This window comes from Lutjanus erythropterus, chromosome 20 (genome assembly GCF_056507025.1).
Source record: "Lutjanus erythropterus isolate fLutEry1 chromosome 20, fLutEry1.hap2, whole genome shotgun sequence".
In the NCBI taxonomy this organism is placed as follows: domain Eukaryota; kingdom Metazoa; phylum Chordata; class Actinopteri; order Lutjaniformes; family Lutjanidae; genus Lutjanus; species Lutjanus erythropterus.
Window position 1 is genome coordinate 26,148,571 of NC_139336.1, and position 21,641 is coordinate 26,170,211.

At 39.2% G+C, this 21,641-nt stretch overlaps 1 protein-coding gene across 1 annotated transcript; it reads left to right on the plus strand.

Moving 5' to 3' along the window:
• The first annotated feature begins 273 nt into the window (after positions 1–273).
• On the plus strand, positions 274–21,497 carry nup188 (nucleoporin 188). The gene is made up of 43 exons (XM_084746054.1): positions 274–334; positions 2,148–2,202; positions 2,501–2,574; positions 2,658–2,742; positions 2,849–2,929; positions 3,393–3,437; positions 3,581–3,673; positions 3,782–3,901; positions 4,061–4,272; positions 5,590–5,704; positions 6,194–6,394; positions 7,041–7,121; positions 7,485–7,577; positions 7,681–7,800; positions 7,891–8,017; positions 8,178–8,336; positions 8,931–9,057; positions 9,179–9,266; positions 9,361–9,437; positions 9,549–9,663; positions 9,848–9,968; positions 10,071–10,137; positions 10,758–10,883; positions 11,249–11,489; positions 11,591–11,797; positions 13,029–13,198; positions 13,294–13,363; positions 13,453–13,520; positions 13,630–13,825; positions 14,735–14,812; positions 14,895–14,980; positions 15,097–15,242; positions 15,327–15,505; positions 16,012–16,212; positions 17,197–17,289; positions 17,426–17,578; positions 18,489–18,626; positions 18,953–19,027; positions 19,152–19,367; positions 19,500–19,631; positions 19,716–19,789; positions 20,166–20,295; positions 20,824–21,497. The coding sequence occupies exons 1-43, from the start codon at positions 309–311 to the stop codon at positions 21,001–21,003; spliced, it is 5,241 nt and encodes a 1,746-aa protein (XP_084602180.1). The 5' UTR covers positions 274–308; the 3' UTR covers positions 21,004–21,497.
• The last annotated feature ends 144 nt before the right edge of the window (positions 21,498–21,641 follow it).

A 21,641-nucleotide genomic window follows, 5' to 3' on the forward strand; every position in this document is an offset into this window, starting at 1 on the left:
CCCTTGATTTGCGGAACTCTCGCGAGATTTGTACGGCTTGTTTCATCAGTTTGCACGTTATAGGAACGAATTGCGTTTTATAACGTGACGACACTGTGATCAAAATCTGAGTGTGTTACGGACGGAAACCATCTGTTTAGAGTTAGCTAAAGATCGTAGTTTGGGTATGAGTGATCATTCTCGCGATATCTTTCTGTGGGACTGGGGTTCCCTTCTAAACACGAACAAAAACTAGACGACGAAGAAGAAAGTACCTACGACGCTAATGACGACGCAGCACAACAACCAATCACATCGCAGGAACGAAGATGGCGGAATCGGAGATGAGTATCAGGTAAGCAGTTAGCAACAAACTTTAGTTAACGTCTACGATGTTCTACTAGTTTATAAGCACTTATCCGTTAGTTAAGGATTTGTTCGCAACGTGGCTGTTTTATTAAAACCTTTCAGCAGTAACGCTTATGTTTGACTGTGTGTCTTTTCAGCTGTTAGCACCACGCTAACTTAGCTTAGCAAGTGCTAGCAGTTGAACATTTGAATGGCTTTTCAGCAGCGCGGCGTGTCAGCCGCATGTCAACAACCAGCACGTCAACTACAGTATAACAGTGTAATTTACATAAATGAGGAAACTGCGCTTATTCTTCTAGTTAAAACGTCTCCATGGTTGGTCACCTCCACTAACCGACAGGGGTTAACGTTAGTTGTGACGAAGGAAAACAGGCTAACGCTCGTGCTGAGGTACAGAGAGGACAATGACTACTATTTAGTACGTTAGGTCAAATTATATGAATGGAAAATATTTCCCTTTGCATATACACAACTTGAAAATGGACCCACGAGAATCTTCTGAAACTACTTCAGCATTTGACCTGTTCAACTAAATTTTACAGTCAGTTAATATGAGCTGACAGCTTTCATATTCAGGAAAATTAATGGAGGTGTAACAGTTAACATTAAAGGAGGGTGTTTAAAATGCAACCACGAACTGCATAATGTATGAGTTACAAAATACACAGCAACACGGAGGACACAGGGACATTCAAGGCTTCAGTGTATCTGTATGTATTTAATATTTTTTCCATTAGTTTGAAGATGTAGTGAGACTTAAGACTGCAGCCAATCTCAGTATCAGCGTTCACAAGCGTTTCACAGCTGCTACATGGAACTGATTCAGGGGTGGGGCATAACTGAATAAACTTTATCATGCTTGTCACGATGTCGATATATATTGTGATTTATGTTATATGACATTTTTTTCAAACTTGAGGAACTGTTCAAATATAGAATTACCAGTGTTTTTTAATGTTTTTTTTTTTTTATCCATTTAAATATCTGACATTAGAATTGGGATTCATTGCAAAACAAGTTTTCACACAGGGCTGCACAATACATAAAAAAGAAAAATTATATTGTTATACAATTAATTGTTTCGTGTCAATTGTGTTTCGTGGTAATTGTTTCGTTTCAAAATGCTCATCTCAATTCCCCAGAGCCAAAAGTGACGTGACTCTTCATGTACTATCAGAAATGACAAAGACAAGCAGAAAATGCTACATTTAAGAAGCTTGATCAACCAAATGTTTGACATTTTTGCTTGAAAAATGACTGGAATGATTACTTGATTGATAAATTAGTTGAAGCTAGGGTATCTCTGCAGCACTACAGTACTTCATTGTATTACTGTTTTGTCACCTTACTCAAAAATTGTTACAAATTGCAACTTCTGTGATAGTCTACTTGGCCTTGTTAAGATTTTGATCAATATTTTGATCAATTTTACAGCCCTTATTTTCATATACTTGGTATTTGCTTTGGTATATTGGAGCAAGAATTAACATAGCATGTGGAAAATACAAATAAAAAAGAAAGCAAGTAGTGCAAGTCAATATGCATAAATTAAAAACTGACAATAACATGATAAAAATATGACCAATAAAGGACAGTACTTACAATACTATTGTTACTATTGAAAGATTGGCACAGTACAAATAATTTACCAGAATTATTAAAGGAATGGCTACCACAGTATAAGTAGTATAGAAAAATTATAGTTAACAAACGTGTATCATGTCACAACGTCATATGTTCTGTGTAATGTTCATCACTGGCAATTATTGCTTTGCTAAAATATACCATTATTCTCTTAGGAGCTGTCGAGAATTATGGACCATACTGCTGGGAAGATCTGCATTGCGAGAGCCGGTATGTTTTCTTTCCACGTTTTTATATATCATTATAAGCAAGAGTGTGCAGCTACCACGACGGAGTTAAAGATAGAATTGGCTTTTGGGGGTTAAATGATACTTTTACTCTCCCATGTGTAATTAGTGGAATTAACTTTTTTTAGGGAGTTTGGATGTGTCAGAGTCGCATAATATTAATATGTGGCAGTTATGTTATAATGCTCATGAATGTTGCTATTTAGACAGTACAGAAAATGACAATAGCCCCAGTAAATCAAGAGATTTTTCCCTTATGATGAAATGTTTGATGGGCACAGGCTCAGATCGAGGCAGAGCTCGACAGACACTGGGACAGACTGCATCAAGGACTCACTTACTACAAATCACCCAGGTAGGTCACAGTTTGATCCTGACATCAAATACACTGTTAATCATCACGACAGAAAGAGTAATTGTCAGTGTCTTTTGTTCCAGCTCAACGTCTGCTGGGAAAGTGAAGGAAAACAAAGATGTTGCACAATCGTTGAAGGATTTCGGTCTGAGGATCAGTAAATTATTGGTAAGAGTCATAAATGTGTGTTTTATGTGAAAGATGTGATTCACTTTCTTACTTTGGTCATGTCATAATGATTTGATAATAATTTAATGCTTTTACAATGTTGTAGGGTCTTGATGAGCAGCAGAGTGTGCAGCTGTTACAGTGCTACCTACAGGAGGACTACAGAGGAACCCGTGATTCGTTAAAGGTGTCTGTTCCACCTAAGATTTTTTTTTAGCTGTGTGCACACATCATCAGCAATCCCAACACCACAAAAAATAGACAGTGCAAGAATTAACAACCGAACACTCAGTCCAAGTACTGGCTATATTCATTATATTTAGTTCAGTGCTAACAGACCTGATTGTCCTTCAACAGTCTTTTCAAACTAATACGAATGCACCTCATATTTATGTCTAAAACCTTGCTGCCCTTGTGCATCTTATAAAAAGGTGGCAGCCATATGCAGTTTGTACAGAAAAATTATAATGTTTGTTAAATGTTTCACTGAGTTTTTCAGTTTTCAGTGATGCTGTATTTTGTATGTGGAATTTGGCATGGAAATTGCTTGGATTTAGGTCACCGTATTTCACAAAGGAATGAAAAATTAAATGAAGATGTTATTATGAAATAAAGATGTCAAATAGCGTCTAACTGAGTCTTTCATACAGGTTGTTCTCAAGGATGAGCGACAAAGCCAGGCGCTGCTGCTGAAGGTAAGTACAGAACTCTGCAGCAGTTTACACTTGCTGTATACTACAGTTACACTGGATTCAGCATGACATTTCCATATTTAATCCAATAAATTTGACTGTGTGTGTGTGTGTGTGTGTGTGTGTGTGTGTGTGTGTGTTCACAGATAGCTGACTATTACTATGATGAGCGCACGTGTCTGCTCAGATGTGTCCTGCTCTTGCTGACATACTTTCAGGATGAGCGACATCCCTACAGGGTGAGAAGCAGCTGGATTAAGGTCACATCAGTAAATTTAAAGAATGCAGCTTTATTTGCTCACTGAAATTAAAATGTTTCCTTCTGTAAAATGTTTGTTTTTGTACAGAATGAGTACTCTAACTGCGTCAATAAGCTTGAGAAGGACCTGGTGAGCAACTACCAGTCGCAGTTTGAGAAGCTCTTCAAAGCAGAAGCACCAACTTGGGAAACACACGGAAACCTCATGGTGATAATTTGGTTCATATGTTTGGTTCACATTTGATAGACCATAATACTGTATATTATAACCCAGATCTAATGCCAATATCACATCTTTCAAGGTCGTAACTGACAATGCCTGTCAAAAGATGTAAAATAATCATAATGTTTTTGTTTGTTTTTTAAGACTGAGAGACAGGTGTCACTATGGTTCCTTCAGTGTCTGAGAGAACAGTCTCTGCTGCTGGAGATCATCTTCCTGTATTACGCCTATTTTGAGATGAGCCCGTCCGACCTGCTGAGCTTCACCAAAATGTTCAAAGAACAAGGCTTTGGTTTGCGACAGACCAACAGACACTTAGTGGACAAGAGCATGGACGCACTGGTTGACCGCATCGGGTAAGAGCACCTCGTAGTGTTTGTGTGTGTGTGTGCTGTTCATACAGTGTGTTTAAAATGAGCTGTCGTCCAGAAAGTGCAAATAGGATGTCTATTTGTTTGTTTATCTTTGATTAAAACTAAGACAGTACTGTTGGTAAGTGCTCAGCCACTCAGTGTGTGATCAGACATGTTTGACATATTGTAGATGTAATGTAGACCAAAAGAACTGAAATTCCAGTGCAATATCTACATCTTTTTTAGTTCAGTTACATTTAACTACAAATCCGTGAACAGACAATGTGTCATCACACTGGCCAGGTTTTCTGCCTAAGCCACTCAAAGATTTGTATTTACACATGACTAAACTAAGAAATGAAGACAATCTAGAGAAATTCTGTTGTCCGCTGTAATTATTTTCTGCAGTGTTCCTGCTCTGACTCAGCATCCTGGAAGATGAATGAGCTCATAGCTGTGCACAGGGCTTTCTTCTGTTGATTCAATTGATCAAACAGAACATTTTTTTTTTCTTTTTATGCTGATGTCGATATTTGAGAGTTCAGAAAGTCCACTAACATTGAAAACTGTAAAGGCAAGGCCAATAGTCCAGTCTTCTATGACATGCAAATTATGCCAGTCTGCTATAACCTTTGAATTGGCTTATTTGGGTTATGTCGACTTGGAAAAAACAGTAAGGATGATTTAGACAGAGCTTTTTTTCTCACATACCTGCTGCATTTGTTCTTACAACAATGTTTGCAGTGGCTGTTATGTATTGTATGTTTAGTCACAGCACACCGTTCACTTTAACTACAACGGTTTCACAAATGCATGAATAATACAGTTAATTTTGCCATAGACCATGGTGCTACAAGTGACTTGTATTGCAATACTTATAAAAGTGCTCTGAAATCGGCTCCAAAATTGGCTCCAATTTTTGAAAGATTTTCATGAAAGTTTCATGAAAATAAGGCCAGTCAGTTTTTCTGTAATCCTACCGACCAAAACAAACAAACAAGCAGTCATTTTTATTTTCCATAAACACATAAAATAAGTCAATGTGTTCTGTAAACACCCCTTACATTTGTTGTTAAAGACTTTTGACTTGAGACTAAGATATTATGAATGGGGCGATCACAACTGGACAGTGATAACTATGTGACTGTGTCACAGCTTCTAAATAATCTCAAACATACATTTCACTTCTGCAATTTCTTTTTATTTAATGGCTGATAATTCTCTGCATTAGGCATTTATTAACCGATACATCTAGTTTGTTCCTTAATATTTCGAGCCTTATGCAGTCTTTAATGTCTTGTATGTTTTGCTGTTCCACAGATATTTGAGTTCTCTCATCCTGGTTGAGGGAATGGATATCGACTTCCTGCACAAGTGTGCGCTGGAGGACTGTACAGAGCAGCATCAGTTCTCCAGTGCTCCTGACGTCATCAAGGTTTGACCACAGTCTCTAAATGCAGCACACATAACAACGCCCTGCTGTGACTGTGGAGCAGTAATACTCAACCATGCACTGTACAGTATGTGTAGGTTAAAGAACTAAACTAAATTAGACACAAAGTTGGGTAAAGTAATGATGACGTTGTTGATGACATTTTACAGCTTTTCTGGAAAAACATTAATTCTGTATTTCAAGAGAAACAGTGGATGTAGTAGATAATTTACTGCTTCTGCATGATCTCAACACATCCTGAGAGAGAGAACTGAATTATATAATAAAAATAAACTTGTCTAGCACAGAAGAAGAACAGAAGAATCAAAAAGCATAAAACAGTGGGGAATTAAAGGTCATATTGTAACATGGCAAGAATGGGTGTGATAAAATCCAGAAAATTATTAAATATTAATAAATGCTTTCCCATGAAGGCACCTGTTCTAAATCATATAGACACCTGAACCTCCACATTTCCTCTATTTCTTCCAGGAGATGGATCAGCTGCTGCTGACGTTTGGTGACATCCCTCATCACGGGCCGGTGCTGCTGGCCTGGGTCTTGCTGAGACACACACTGCGACCAGACGAGTCAAGCCCCGTGATCAGGAGGATAGGCAACACCGCCCTGCAGCTGGGCGTCTTCAAGTACATCTCAGCCATGCTGAAAGGCCTTGGAGTCTCAGGGAATAATGTAAGACAACTTAGATGCACGCTTGCACAAAGAAAATGTTCATCTTTAATTGTTGCTGTCTTGTTGCAGCATAAATTCTATCCCTCAACACGTCTAGTGTAAGTAGAAATATATCAAATTAAGGAAGTCCACACTCTAATCAGAGGCCATAGAGCCTTGGATCTCATCCTTCAGTGTTTCTGGTTTTCTCTTCCGGGTAGTTAAATGTAATCACAGGGGGCCTCAGACCTAAATCAGTCTTTAATGAGATAGCCAGAATGAAAACCACCTGGCAGTGGGGAGACATGCCGTACTCTAGTTTTATGGTAAGAAACTGAGCTAAATCAGACTTCAGGGTTTGTAATCATGCTCCTCCAGCTGTGGTTTGTATCTGCAGGGCTGCCAGACATTGAAATGAAAACAATTCACAGAGAAAATGTATATTGTTTTCTAAAAGTCAACAGTTTTGCAAAAAGTGGCCACTGGAAATAACATGTTTCACTGACAAACCCTCACATTTAAAATCTCACATTTTTTTTCTGATAAAGTATGACACAGCAACACAAACATACACATAGCAGTAGGTAAATACATCTGTTCTTAGATATGTGTTTGTATTGTTATACTACATTAAATCTTGAAACTCTGACTCTTTTTTTCTCTCCAGTGCACAGCAAGCACAGCAAAGATGTGTATCTACGGCCTCCTTTCATTTGTGATCACTTCTTTTGAAGAGGAAAGCCTACAGGTAATACACCCACACTCTGTCATTTTGATGGACAGGGTCGTAATTCTGTTCTTAGGTAAGAACAGAATTCAACAAACACACATACAAACAGTTTTGTGGGTTAAGAACACGTTCATGAATCTGACTTTTCTAAGGATTTTCTTAAGAACAATTTTTTTTTTTTAAGAAAACTTACAGAGATATTGGTGAATTAGTGGTAGTATAGTTTTAATTTCTCAAAATGAGAGATGGTCTTCAGATTTTTCTATCAATGTTAAAAAATGTGATAGAAAATCTTTGTTTAATGTGACCTCAGAGTATGTCAGACATCCCTTACATCCATGTTCATAACCTGCGTTAATAACTGGCTTCATCATGTGACAGAGTGACGGTGTGGTGACGCAGGGCTCCCACCTGATCGATGCTGCCTGTGAGGTTCTCTCTGCTCCCAGTCTGGCTGAAGTCTTTTGGGAAATGGTGAGAAAAAAAAAATAAAGACGAAGGTTCCTCTGAGATAAATTTGGAATAAAACAAAAAATGTCAACTGTTGATGATCTGTCCTGTCAAATTCTTAACCCAGAAGCCGAACATGGGACTGGGAATGATCCTGGACAGTGCGGTTGGGATGTTCCCCCACAAGATCGGACCGTTGTTACAGCTTCTAACTGCACTTCTGTCAAACAAGTCAACCGTTAAAAAGGTAGGTTTCACACATGCACAGACTATACATACTCAGCTCTGCCTTATCTAAGTGGTTTAACAATGTTTTGTCTTTTTTTTTACGTGACAGGTGTACAACTTTTTGGACAAGATGTCCTTCTACACACAAGTTTACAAAGAAAAACCCAATGATATCCTCTCCAAAGATGATGAGACACTGTGGAGGAGACAAACACCAAAACTGCTCTACCCTCTTGGTTAGTTTGTTTGGTTGTTGCTCAAAAAGTTTAATACAGCTGCAAAATTTACTGGGCCCAAAGCTCTCAGAGGGTTCTCATGAATTTTTGCATAATTACAGAAGATTTAGGGGTTTTTTTTTGACACACTTCCACTGAAACATTTTGTCTCAACCATCAGGCACAGGGCAGACGAACCTGTGGATGCCGCAGGGAGTGCTGGGTCAGGTGATGATTGGAGGTGAGCAGGGCTACGTGGTTCGCTGGGACTACTCCTACAGCTCCTGGACTCTCTTCACATGCGAGGTGGAGATGCTGCTCCATGTGGTTTCAACTGCAGGTACACACCTGGTCATTATTATATTCTCTCAAGCAGATTGTTAAATCCTTTATTGGATAATGAGGCCGTCGACCAAAACAAACCAACAACGTGTCTCCATATTCTGTGAGTTTTTGCCACAGGTGTGTAGTATGAAGTATCTATACAAGTATAGATCGTGTAAAAAGATTCAAATGCAGGTATTGTTTGACTGTAGACATTTTTAAATACCTTAAACCGATACCCAGCCCTATGCAGCTCTCAGCCCATTAGTTCCCACTGAAGGCAGACATATTTTTAAAACGGGTTGAATATATGTATGATGTCATTTTGGGGAAAAAAGGGGAAAACATTTTCAGTATCTGATGATTTCTTTGAATAATTTAGTAACTTAGGGATGTATTTAATTATTTGTAATTAATCTGTTTATAAAATGATCATCACAAGTTACTATCAGAGTCCAAAGTAATACCGTCCAACTGTTTTCTTTGATTGACTAACAGCCACTCTATCCAGCAAATGTTTTATTTTGATTTATTATTATGTTGGATGATTCACTTATTTCATCATAATTAACTTATGTGTGTTTCTGTGCCTTTCATTGTGCTGCTGTAGATGTTTTAGCTCACTGTGCTCGTGTGAAGCCCATCCTGGATCTGGTCCATAAGATCATAAGCACAGACTGGACTGTGTCCGATTGTCTGTTGCCTCTCACTTCACGGATCTACATGCTGCTGCAGAGGTAAACTAACTTTACAGAGACACTCATCAAACTATTAAGTGTGTTTGTTATTATTTGCATCCCGTTTGATAGAAACCAAGAATAAATTAGTTCTGTCATTTGTGTGTTTACTCTCTGTTAGGTTAACGTCCGTCATCAACCCTCCTGTGGAGGTGATCGCCTCCTGCGTGAACTGTCTCTCCGTACTGGCTGCAAGGATGCCTGGGAAGGTGAGTATGCTGAACAGGCAGTAAAATTAAGGATTTAAAGTCGCTGTTCTTAAATCCTCCTCACACACCTCACATATCTTCTATTAACCTTCAGGTGTGGTCCAGTCTGCATCACACAGGTTTCCTTCCTTTTGCCTCCAACCCTTTGACCAACATGGCTCAGTGTGTGAGGTAAAGTAAAAAGCTCAAAGTGTGTGTTGCCTTATTTTTAATTTGCCTAGAAAATATATATTTTTATATATTTTTTTGGGGCGGGAAGATAATTTTTGTTTTTCTTTGTAGCGCTGAAGGGATGAAGGCAGGTAACTATGGCAACCTGCTGGTCCAGATTGAGCAGCCGAGAGGGGAGTATGCTGTGACCATCGCCTTCCTTCGTCTCATTACAACCCTCGTGAAGGTGATTTTTTTTATTTTTTTTAAACCAAATGAGATGTCTGTTTTGTTGTCCACTTTGCTGCTGTGAAACTGCAAATTTCCCTGTTGTGAGCCTAATAAAGCCGCATCTTATTTTAAAATGTGGTGCCCTGCTGCTATAATGTGCATCTTAGCCCTCTTCTTCTCTCCCTGATGGTAAATTTCAGGGTCAGCTTGGCAGCACTCAGAACAAAGGCCTGATCCCGTGTGTGCTGCTGGTGTTAAAGGAGATGCTGCCCACCTACCATAAGTGGCGTTACAACACCTACGGAGTCAGAGAGAGGATAGGTAGGAGCTCATGTCTGACATCGCAGTGATGACAAATTTCTGTCTTACAGACTGGAAAATGGAAGTAAAAACTGAATTAACACGTTTTCTGTGTCGCTTCAGGTTGTCTTATTTTGGAGCTGATCCATGCCATCCTGAACCTGAGCCCAGAGGGGGAGGATCAGGGCAGGTAAGCATCATCTGACAAGTCCTACAAACAAGTCAGTAGGAATAATAATCATTACCATTCCTGCAGTTAAAATGATTCATGTAGAAGTTAAGAATGGTTTAATTTGCTGCTTTAAAGAAAGTCATATTTTTTGTTTGTTTGTTTTTTTAAATTGATACTGAGTAATTGTAATCAAAGTCGTTTTTCCCCCAAAAAATTGACCACTATTGACTGATCCAGCTTCACATATGTGTTTTTACAATCTATGATATTAAACTGAAACATGGTTTTTGGACTCTTGATTTGACAAAACAATAGATATTTGTATTTGTCAACTTTTTATTGACCAAACAGTTAATTTGTAATGAAGATGATTGTTTTGAAAGTTTGGAAAATACTTAACTCTAACCATTATGTTTTCTAAAGTTAGCATTATGCTTGAATTTTTTTTTTTGATTGATTTGGTGTTTCATCTACACAAACTCTCATGTAAAAAAGTTTTTAATAGACTTTAAGTACTTGAAATGAAATGATCCCATCATCTCATTTGTCAGTTATAGCTAAGTGCTCTGCTGGAAATTAGCATTAGCATTGTTCTTAATTTATTTGTCATTATTACTCTCTCCTCTTCCTTGATGCAGCACCCCCACCCTGCAGTCTCTGTGTATCTACAGCCTGGCAAACACTGAGGCTGGACAGGCAGTCGTCAATATCATGGGAGTTGGAGTGGACACCATAGACGTGGTCCTGGCTGCACAGCCCAGCAGGTGAACATAAAGACATTTATACCTGCTTTTCTTTGTTATGTTTCCATATAATGAACCCCAAACCTTCCATTCGTGCAAAGTCTCGAGAGTTGGAAAATACTTATTTTTGCTTATGTTTTCAAGGTTAGGACATTTTTGAATACAAGTACAGTCCTTGAAAAATGTTTGATTTTCAACATAATCTAATGTTTCATCTGCACAGTAACTCATGTAAACCGAATAGCTTTAAATAATTGAAATGAAACAATCCCATCTCACCAGCTTTGCAGTGGAACTTTTGGTTGAGTTACCTTGAAAGTGCTTGAATTTTATTCTTAAAAAGCTGGACAAACCCTGATATTAACAGTGTATTCTCCTCTGTCCAGCTGTGGCTCTGAGGGTCCCGGTCAGATCCTGATCCAGACGGTCAAGCTGGCCTTCTCTGTCACCAACAATGTCATCCGCCTGAAGCCGCCGTCGGACGTCGTGTCCCCTCTGGAGCAGGCCCTGACGCAACATGGCGGCCATGGCAACAACCTCATAGTTGTCTTGGCCAAGTATATTTACCACAAACACGACCCAGCGCTGCCTCGCCTGGCGATCCAGCTGCTGAAAAGGCTCGCCACAGTAAGGACTTCCAATATATATGTACAGCATATGTTGGACTTGATGTGATGTCGTTTTGTGCAGCAGCAGATATTGATTATTAACCGATATTTCGTCTGCAGGTGGCTCCCATGTCAGTCTACGCTTGCCTTGGTAGCGACGCAGCAGCCATCCGGGATGCGTTCCTCACTCGGCTGCAGAGCAAGACAGAAGACATGAGGATCAAGGTCATGATCCTCGAGTTCCTCACCGTTGCCGTGGAAACCCAGCCCGGCCTCATTGAGCTTTTCCTCAACCTGGAAGTCAAGGATGGAAACGAGGGGTCAAAGGTATGAACTGCAGGGGATAGGTGTAGAAAAAAAAAAAGAAGTGTACTGTTTATTTAGTCTATTTAATCACAAAGAAATCACTGAGATACCATGTGGAGAATTTTCATGCATTAAAGTAATATGTTAGTAAAGTTGATATACAGGGTTCCTACAGGTGCTGGAAATCCTTGAAATCATTTCATAATTTAAATGTGGTCTTTGGATTTTGCTTAAAACTGCATGAAATTGTAATTGCACTACTTTGATAATGACTGACTGAATAGTTTGCTTTTAAGATAAAAAAATTAAAGAAGTTGAATATTAGCTCAGCCAGGTTGTTAGGATGCCAGATATACTTACAGAGAGGTGACATGTTTTGAAACATGAAACTTTGTTGTGATTTCCTTTCATTTGTCAGCCTTCTGTTATCACAAAACCTAATTTTTTGGTTGTTTATACTCTAATAACATCTGATTTAAAGTCATGAAAGAAGTGAAATAACCATTTAAAGTTTGTGTATAAATATGTCATTTACCACCGCTGAAAGGTGCTAGAAAAGCCTGAAAATGCACCTTGAAAATTACTGAAAAATGCTTGAATTTGACTTTGGAAAAGGTGTAGGAACCCTCATTATGTAACGGGGTAATTTACAAAGTAAAGCTTTTGCAATAAAATTAATATGTTTTTCTCCTTAAACACAGTTAAGTCCATTGAACCATGTTACCATGATGTGTATGGTCACTTGCACCAGTTACAGACTGCAAGGCAGCATGGGAGAAATTCATTTTTTTAAAAGAGTTGAAGATGCATGCATATAAATGAAATCATGCTTATAAATTATATCATCATAGTCTAATACTGACAGTTTCTGCAGGTCATTAAAAAGTCTTAAAAATAGATTTTTTACATATTCATACAGATCTTTTACATATTATCACTTTTATAAACTTACATTTAACTTTAGTCTTGCCTTTTAATGTCTTTGGGAAAGACAAAATTATACTCACCACACTGTAATAACTGTAAAACAAAACCAGCATTGAACCAATAGCCACTGTGCCTGTACTTTTTAGCCAGTATGGATGTGAAATAAGTCTTAAATTGCATTCATAATGGTCTTAAAAAGTCTTAAATGTAACCATTTGAAACTTGCAGAACCAAACTTTGGTGTCTGTTGATTTGTTTTTATTTCTAGCAGTGCTGCTCTTTGATTCAACATATCTCTGTGCTGTTTTTTGTGTTAAACTTTAAGGAGTTTCTGCTCGGTGAGTGGAGCTGTCTTCATGTGGTGTTGGACCTGATTGACTCCAAACAGCAGGGGAAATACTGGTGTCCCCCGCTGCTCCATCGAGCAGCCCTGGCCTTCCTCCTCGCCCTCTGGCAGGATCGCAGAGACAGTGCCATCTCTGTCTTACGTAAAAAGTAAGCACACGATGTCTCACTTTGACCTGGAACCATATGCGCAAATGTTTGAAAGACTGAATGTGATGAATTTATCTCTGCTTTTTTTTACACAGAGAAAGATTTTGGGAAAATTTAACAACGCCTCTCTTCGGAACCCTCACTCCACCTTCAGATACCACAGAGGTATTTAGCTCTTTTTAACACTGCTGTATCGATAACATGAGTAATCGGATGTCAAATGTATCAACACAAGCGTTGTGTTTTCCCCGCAGCCTTGTGTTCTGGAGACGTGTGCTTTTGTCATGAAAATCATCGGCCTGGAGATCTACTATGTTGTCAGGTGATTTCAGAACCCCTAATATAATAAGAGTTCCACATTATTAGTTCTGTTCTCGGATGACAGCTCAGTTCTCAGGTTAATAATGTTAATTGTGTCTGTGTTGTTACAGCGGTTCCTTGGAGCAGTCTCTGAAGGACGGGCTTCAGAAGTTTGCCAACGCACGACGATATGAGTACTGGTCCCAGTATGTCAAGTCATTAGTGTGCCACGTGGCGGAGATGGAGGAGGAGGGAATCTGTTACTTCCCTGAGACACAGATGTTGATTTCAGCCTGGAGGATGCTTCTGATTCTTTCCACAAGCCATGTACGTTATAGCAAACATGATCATAGCGTTGTAGATGTTGCATAGAAACACACTATCAGAACCAGAGGACCAGTTCTTAACAATAAGTGAAAAGACAGTCATCGTAGTGATGAGGACACACTATGTAGTTTGAATGTGGGGATAATGAGCACAATTTCAGACAGTCTCTCCATGAAGACATTGTACTCAGTTGTTAAGACAAAAAATCAAGAACAAAAGACTGCTGGAGAGAAAAGTTGCCTGGCTACTTTCTTATCACTGATTACTGGGTGAAGTGGGTGTGAATTGGATTGTCAGTTTCAGAAAGTTACAGAAATGGCTCACGGTGAAAGGGGATTTCACTTAGCTTTTTGACCACCTGACAAGTATTTCTGAAGAACTAAAACTAAACTAAAAACTAGAACTAGGTGTGAACAAATATTTTAATTAGCTTAAATCAAATCTTTTTTTTTTTTTTTTAAATATGATTGTTTTCTTGCTAAGAGTTTGATGAGAAGATCAATGCCACTCTTGTGTCTGTATGGTCGATGTGCAGCCAGTTACTTAACAGCATAAACACTGAAACAAGAAGAAAACAGCCAGCCTTGCTCTGTCCAAAAGTAACAAAATCTGCCTAACAGCATTTCTAAAGCTCCCTAAATGACATGTTAAATCTTGTTTGTTTAATCCTCACAAAAACCAGAGTGTAAATACAACTACTGGAGTCTCTGCTGATTGCCTTGCAGAGTAAAGAGAAGGAAATCACTGGTTCTTATTGAGAAATAAGCCTCTAAAACGAACCACTTATTTCTTTTGTTTGTGTCCTGCACCTGAGAAACTAGTCACTAGTGTCTTTGCACAAAACTTAATCTACAGATAAAGTATATGAACATGTGATGCAGTGGTGTTTGTTATGTTTTATGTTTTCAGTCCGATGTGATGCAGCTGACAGAGGACTCAACCAAACTGAAGCTTTTCATGGACGTCCTGGATGGAACCAAAGCTACTGTAAGTCATCATTATGTCTTCTTATTTCTCTTCTCTTCCTTCCGTTGCTGGTTTACTTACTGACTCTTTCTGTTTCTTTCAGCTGACCACTCCAATGTCTGTGCCTTGTCTCCGTCTTGGGTCCATGATGGCCACTCTGCTACTCATCCTCCTGAAACAGTGGAAAAGGTGTGTATTCACGCATTTGACAGAAGGAGTTTCTAAGTTTCCTTAGTGTCCCATTCAACAAATCCTAACGGTTTTATCTCTGTTAAACTCTGTCTCTTGTCTCTTCTTGTGTCCAGTGTGGTTGCGACAGCTCCTGACATCCTGTCCCCCCTCTCCCTGATCCTGGAGAGCGTCCTGCAGGCTGACCAGCAGATGATGGAGAGGACCAAAGCTAAAATCTTGTCTGCACTCATCTCTGTGCTGCAGATTCAGGGGCTCAACGGTAAGAGACGTGTGCATGTCCTCTGTTGTCTTAAGTATGAATCGAAGGTTGCACTCGTCTTATTGTTGATTTCATGTCCGTTAGGTGGAGATATTTCCCAGCTGCCCCAGCTGTTGCTGTCCGTGTGTGAGACGGTGAAAGACGAGGCCCTGGCGCTCATTGACAACACTCGTCACATGAGTCAGATGGGAGACACGGTAGAGGGCGAGGACAGCATGGAGACAGACTCTCCCCGCGGACCACAGAAGGACCAAAGAGACGGGGTGAGTCGAGTCAGAATGACGGACAGAACAGATTCTTCATAGATGGTGTTTTTCGTTGGAGCTGCATCCATTATCTGACTGAAAGTAAAATTAATTATTTAAGTAATTTTTCAAGCACAAATGTCAAACATTTGCTGATTCCAGCTTCTTGAATTTTCTTTTTTTTAATCATTTATGACAGTAGATGAAGAGTCTTTGGGTTTTGGACAAAAGAAGCAATTTGAAGACGTCACTTTGAGTTCTGGCACTTTTTTGTTGCATTTATAGGCGACTATAAGTGTCAATTGCAGCCCCGTTTCTTGTATTTTGAAAAAGCCTATTTTGGCTCCTCACTTCTCCTTCCACAGGAGTCAAAGAGACAGATTCATCTTTACTCTGATATTCTCATTTTTCAGCATTTAGCTTCAATCTTTCTAAATGTGAAATGTTTTTTATGTTATTTAATTGTGAGGCACAAGGCTCAGGAAGGTTCGAAGTTAATTTCAGGCCGTTTTTCTCTTCATCAGGTGTGCGTGCTAGCACTGCACTTAGCGAAGGAGCTGTGTCGCACCGATGAGGATGGTGAGCACTGGGTCTCAGTGATGAGGAAGGTTCCAGTTCTCCCGTCAGTGCTCAGTGCTGTTGAGCTCAGCCTGCGATCAAAACAGAACCTCTACTTCACTGAGGCTGCACTCCACCTGCTGCTCACCCTGGCCCGCACTCCTCAGGTAAACACAAAAACACACTCTTCAAACTTGAATGTGTATTTGTTTTTTGATTCAGCGTACAACCAAAAGTATTCTGTGTGTTAACGTGTTACTTTTTTTTACAATGAGAAAGGTAGAAAAGGAACAAAATAAACTAAAAATAAAATATCCATGATTACAAGTGTCCACTATCGAGTGTCTTTTAAATTTATTTATCAGCTAGTCTGCAACAGTTTTCCACTTGGTCAGAAATCATCCACTTCTTCAGTCTCTACTGTGAAATGCCTGGTGATATTCTCTGTTCTTACCTATATCTTATTGCAAAAAAAAAAAATCCTGTGGAAAAGCCAAAACTAGTACAAGTCTGTCTCTAAATATTTTTGACTTCCCTACTTGGCTCTGGCTCTCAGGCCTAAGTCCATTTGCTCCTTCTGAAGAAACAAATCTTTTTGAAGAGTTGGAAATATACAGTTTCTTTTTTTTTTGAATAGGCTCTGCAATTTCTGTGAACTGTATCAGGCTTTGGATGCAGACAATACTTGCTAACATGATAAAAAAGAAAATGTAGAATATCACCAGCCTTACCAGATTCAAATCAATCCTTTACATCAGCTTAAAGCAGCTACAGTTAACTTTTGTTGATTTTGGAGGCTGCTGTGTACAAAAGCAGTAGTTTTTAATCACAAAATGTAAGGTGAAAAATAAGATTATGTAAATAAAAAATCTCCTGTTAATTTTAACTGGCTAATATAACTTTGGGAAAATGTAAACACAGACGTTTCTGTGTCTGCGTGCCTCAAATAATTTCATCTCAGGTCAAGTAGAATCCAACCCAGTGGCATCAAGAATAACTATATAGAAATATTCAGTCTTCTTACTGATGGCCTCGTTAACTCATGTCGGTCATACGGAAGCATCCCTATTAACTTTGGTCAGTTTCATAACCAGTTATAAACTCCTTGTTATGAGATGTCAAATGTTGAGGGTGTTTCTTTTGTCCTGCAGGGGGCAGCAGCTGTTGCAGGAGCAGGAGTCATTCAGACGATTTGCCTCCCTCTCCTGTGTGTCTATGAGGGCTCCTCAAACGGAGCATCACAGGTAATAATAATTAAATTCTCACAGATTCTACAGAAACATTTTTCTGTTTGCGTGTCACACATAACTTCTTAATGACACAGACTTAGCCCTACATTAACATGACATAATAACACAGTGTATCCGTGTGTCTGAGCAGAGTTTCTCCAGAAAGACTCAGGACTCGGCCTGCTGGCCGGGGGTGTACCGCCTCTGCATGTCCTTGATGGAGAGTCTGCTCAAGACTCTGCGTTACAACTTCATCAATGAAGCCCTGGACTTTGTCGGAGTTCACCAAGAACGCATACTACAGGTAAATACTACCAGGGGAGATGTCTTATGAGATTAACAGAAATACAGGGGGTTGAGTGATCACGTCTGTCAAAAAATGAAAAGCAATGAACCTGCAGCCTTAGACACTCACAGCTTTGTGTACAGTCTAAAGTTTTCTTTTATTGTTTTAGGGCTTCAACCAAAATTATTGTCATCGTCTGTTAATCACAGTTAAACAGTAGGAAATGCTGCCCTCAGTTTCCTCAACCCCATGTTAAATTTACAATCACAGAAGCTGAACACAGAACTGTGTGACAAAACAGGATTTTACTGAATTACTGTCTGCTGCAGAGAAACTCTGACCTACAGATCTTGTTCTCCAGATACCACATACCCCAATGAATGTCACATTGTCATGATTTAAATATTATTTTTCAGAAATAATGAAATATCTGATGCAAAAATGTCAAAATAATTGCAATATGATTCTTTTTTAAACATTGTGCAGCCCTAATATAAATTAAATTATCTTAACAGAGTTTTGTCTGAGTCAGCCTTTCAGATGTATATACTTTACCTTTAGATCTGCCACTGCTGCAATCTGTTTCATTTGAAGTCCTTAACTCAGTCAAGATTTTTAAAATTCACTGGATATTATTAACAACATAAATTAACTTGTTATAAATTTTGCTTTTGCTGTGTATTTCTATAAGCAATATTTTAGGAAAAAGAACTGACGGTGCTCTTGATGCCACAACCATGACTAAGAAATCTGTTAGAGAACAAAAAGGCAGGAAAAAAAAGATTGACTTTTTTTTTTTTTAGGTAACTGTAATACACTTGCATTTAGAAGAGTATTTTGGTGTTTTCTTATGCTGGTAATGTGGGTGTTGTTGTCTTGTTGACAATAGTCTCACTGTTTACCTGTTCTCTCTCTCTCTCTCGCTCAGTGTCTAAACGCAGTGCGAACAGTGCAGAGTCTGGCGTGTTTGGACGAGGCCGATCACACCGTTGGTTTCCTGCTGCAGCTGTCGAGCTTCTGCAAGGAGTGGCAGTTTCACCTGCCCAAACTGCTCCGAGACATACAGGTATCAGCTGAGATAACAGCACAGCTGTCACACTGTACCATCCAGATGTTCAACGTTTTCTCTCTGTCTCCTTTGCGGAGTTACTGTTGTTTTGTATTTGTATTTTGTTTTTATTTTTTATTTTCAGGATTAGTTTAGTTTCAGTTAGCTTCAAGAGTGAATATGCTTATGCACTTTTGTTCTGTTGTTTAAAAGTATTAAGTATTTATTAGTGTCTGTGTTGCTTTTGTCAGGGGCAAGATTTATTTCTTTATTTCAGCTAGTTTAGTAAACAATATTGTTTCAGTTGGTTTTGGTTAATTCTAATAATGCTGTCCTCTGTGCAGGTGAACTTGTGTTATCTGTGTCAGACCTGCACGTATCTGCTCCACAGCAAGAAGATGCTTCATCACTACCTCCAGGTCAGAAACAAGGACACTGCTGCATCATTGCATTTCTGTTCTGTAGTTTATAACCAGCATGACTTAGAATTTCGTTTATTTTGATAAATAACAACTTTATTTTTGTTTGTTGGATTGTCTTTAGGCTAAAAATGGTGAGGCGTTGCCCCCTGGTCCACTTCCCAGGACGCAGCGGCCGCCTCAGACGCCGTCTAAAGAGGCGGCAGGTGGAGGGGAGCGAGAGGAAGCTGAGCAGAAGGCCCTGCTGGCTGTGCAGTGCAGCCTTCTGAAGATCCTCAGCAAAACCCTGGCAACTCTGCAGCACTTTACTCCTGACTGCTGCCAGATCCTCCTGGACCAGGTCTGCCTGCTCCTTCTGCTTCAAAATGAGCCAAATTATGAGTTTTTATCTTGATTATTAGCCAGATGCATCATAAGATATTATTAGAAATGTAGAATAAAAAGCTCATTTGTGTCTCTTCCTGTGTGTCAGAGTATGGACTTGGCCGAGTATCGAACCCTGTTTGTGCTCAGCTTCACGACTCCGGCGTTTGATCCTGATGTGGCTCCTTCGTTTGGGACCCTGCTGGCCACCATCAATGTGGCCCTCAGCATGTTGAGCGAGGTAGGTGTTAAATTTGATCACGAACAACTTAAACTGGCCGGCCGACAGCAGATCCCTGATTGTTTTTGTGCCATTCGTTCACAGATGGAGAAGAAGAAAGAACCAGTTTCCTTGAGTATAGCCTCGCTCGCTTCATCAGAGGAACTCCAAGCTCTGAAGTGAGTAAATCTCCCTCCTGCTACTTCAAGTATTATTTGAATGGGACTTTCATCACATTAACAATTAAAACTTTTACACGTAGAAACTGAAAATAAAAAACAACTGAAGTCGACTTAGTCTTAAAATAATAAGTCACCAATAAGCTTCACATCAACCATGAACTTTGCTGCTCTTTGTACTTTGTCACCTAACTTCCTGAAGCCTTTCTGACAGAAAGTCTTGAAAGCTCCTTCACCCATGTGTGTCTAGCAAATTTGAAGCCACAGCTAGCAGCTAGTTAGCTTAGCTTACAAATTGTAAAAGTATTTATTTAACTTTTTTTTTGTTTGTTTGTTTTAGAATATTAAATTGAGATGAACTTGTCTTTTTCTTCAGGTCGCTGCTGATGTTCACCATGGAGAACTGTTTCTACGTGCTGATCTCTCAGGCTGTTCGGTGTCTCAAAGATCCCTCCATCCTACCTCGAGACAAACAGAGGCTCAAACAGGAGCTCAGCTCTGAACTGGTGAGACATCATGTGTCTTTGTCATCTTCTGTATTGTCTGTTAAGGAGGAGGTCTTGTGATATTCTTTTTTATTATCAACAAATCCCATTTAACATTATAAATTTACCCGTTGTGGGATTAATTAAGGAATATCTTATTAAAATGTCTAAACCAGCAATGGATTTATACGACTAACAAGTATAAGCTGTGTTGCCTGTTAAGTTTATTCCTTTTAGCTAGACCTTAATTATTTTAATGAAGGAACATGTTCCATCCTGTTGCCATAAATACTCAGTAGTGCACCAAATGCATGGCTGAAACAAGTCCTGTCTAAGTAACCTTTGTTAAAAACTAGTATCTAGCCTTTTTAGGAAATTATTGAAAAAAGAAAACTATATATTTGTGTCCCATTATTTGGAACTAATTGTCTTTTCATTGGATTTGTTTGTGATAATTGAAATACGAAATAACATCATTCTCATCCTTCTTAATGTCCTTGCAGAATATTATCTAACGTCTTTGATTTTTTTTTTCCCCTTCACCTCCAGAGCACTCTCCTCTCAAGCCTGTCGCGCCACTTCCGCAGGGGCTCTCCGTCGTCCCCGGCCAGCGGCATCCTTCCCTCCACCCAGTCCAAACCACCCACGCCGGGCTCCAAGGCGAGCCATGAAGGTCAGGAGCCGTTCATCCAACTCGTTCAGGCGTTTGTCAGACTGGTTCAGAGATAGATGTAGATTTCCCCAAACTCTCACTGTTGTTTAACAAAGCCAACAGTGTTTTTGTACCTCCAGCCGTGCAATCAGAAAAACAAACAAACTTTCTGGTGTTATTATGCCTCATTTTTATGTACAGTTAATACATTAGTTCAAATAGCACAAATTAGTGACTGGGGTGAGTGTGTTTGTTCTAATATAATGTTTAAAGATTGGAGCCATAGTTTGTTAAAACGTTTAATTTTGCCAAAACTGCTGTTTTAACTTAATCTGACATAACAACCAAAGTGTTTACATTACAAGGCCAATGAGAAGCTGCCTGAACAAACAATATGAAGAGATCTTGGTGCTACTAAACATCAGTCACTGACTGCAGTTGATCTTTCCAAGACCTAGTTTTATAGGTCACCTTGGTGATTCTTAAAGGGATAGTTTGGTTTATTTGAAGCTGGGCTGAACAAGGTACTTATTGGTAGTCGGTGTAGTACCTACAGTAGATGATGGCCAGCTTGGAGAAGTAGAGAGGAGTAACATACAGCTGTGGACAGGGTCAGCAACATATTTTAGCCGCTTACAAAAATCAGTCAGTTTAAATTTATGCTATATTTAGAATATTTTCACTGCTTTACCTTGCTTGTGGGAAAGCATTGTAA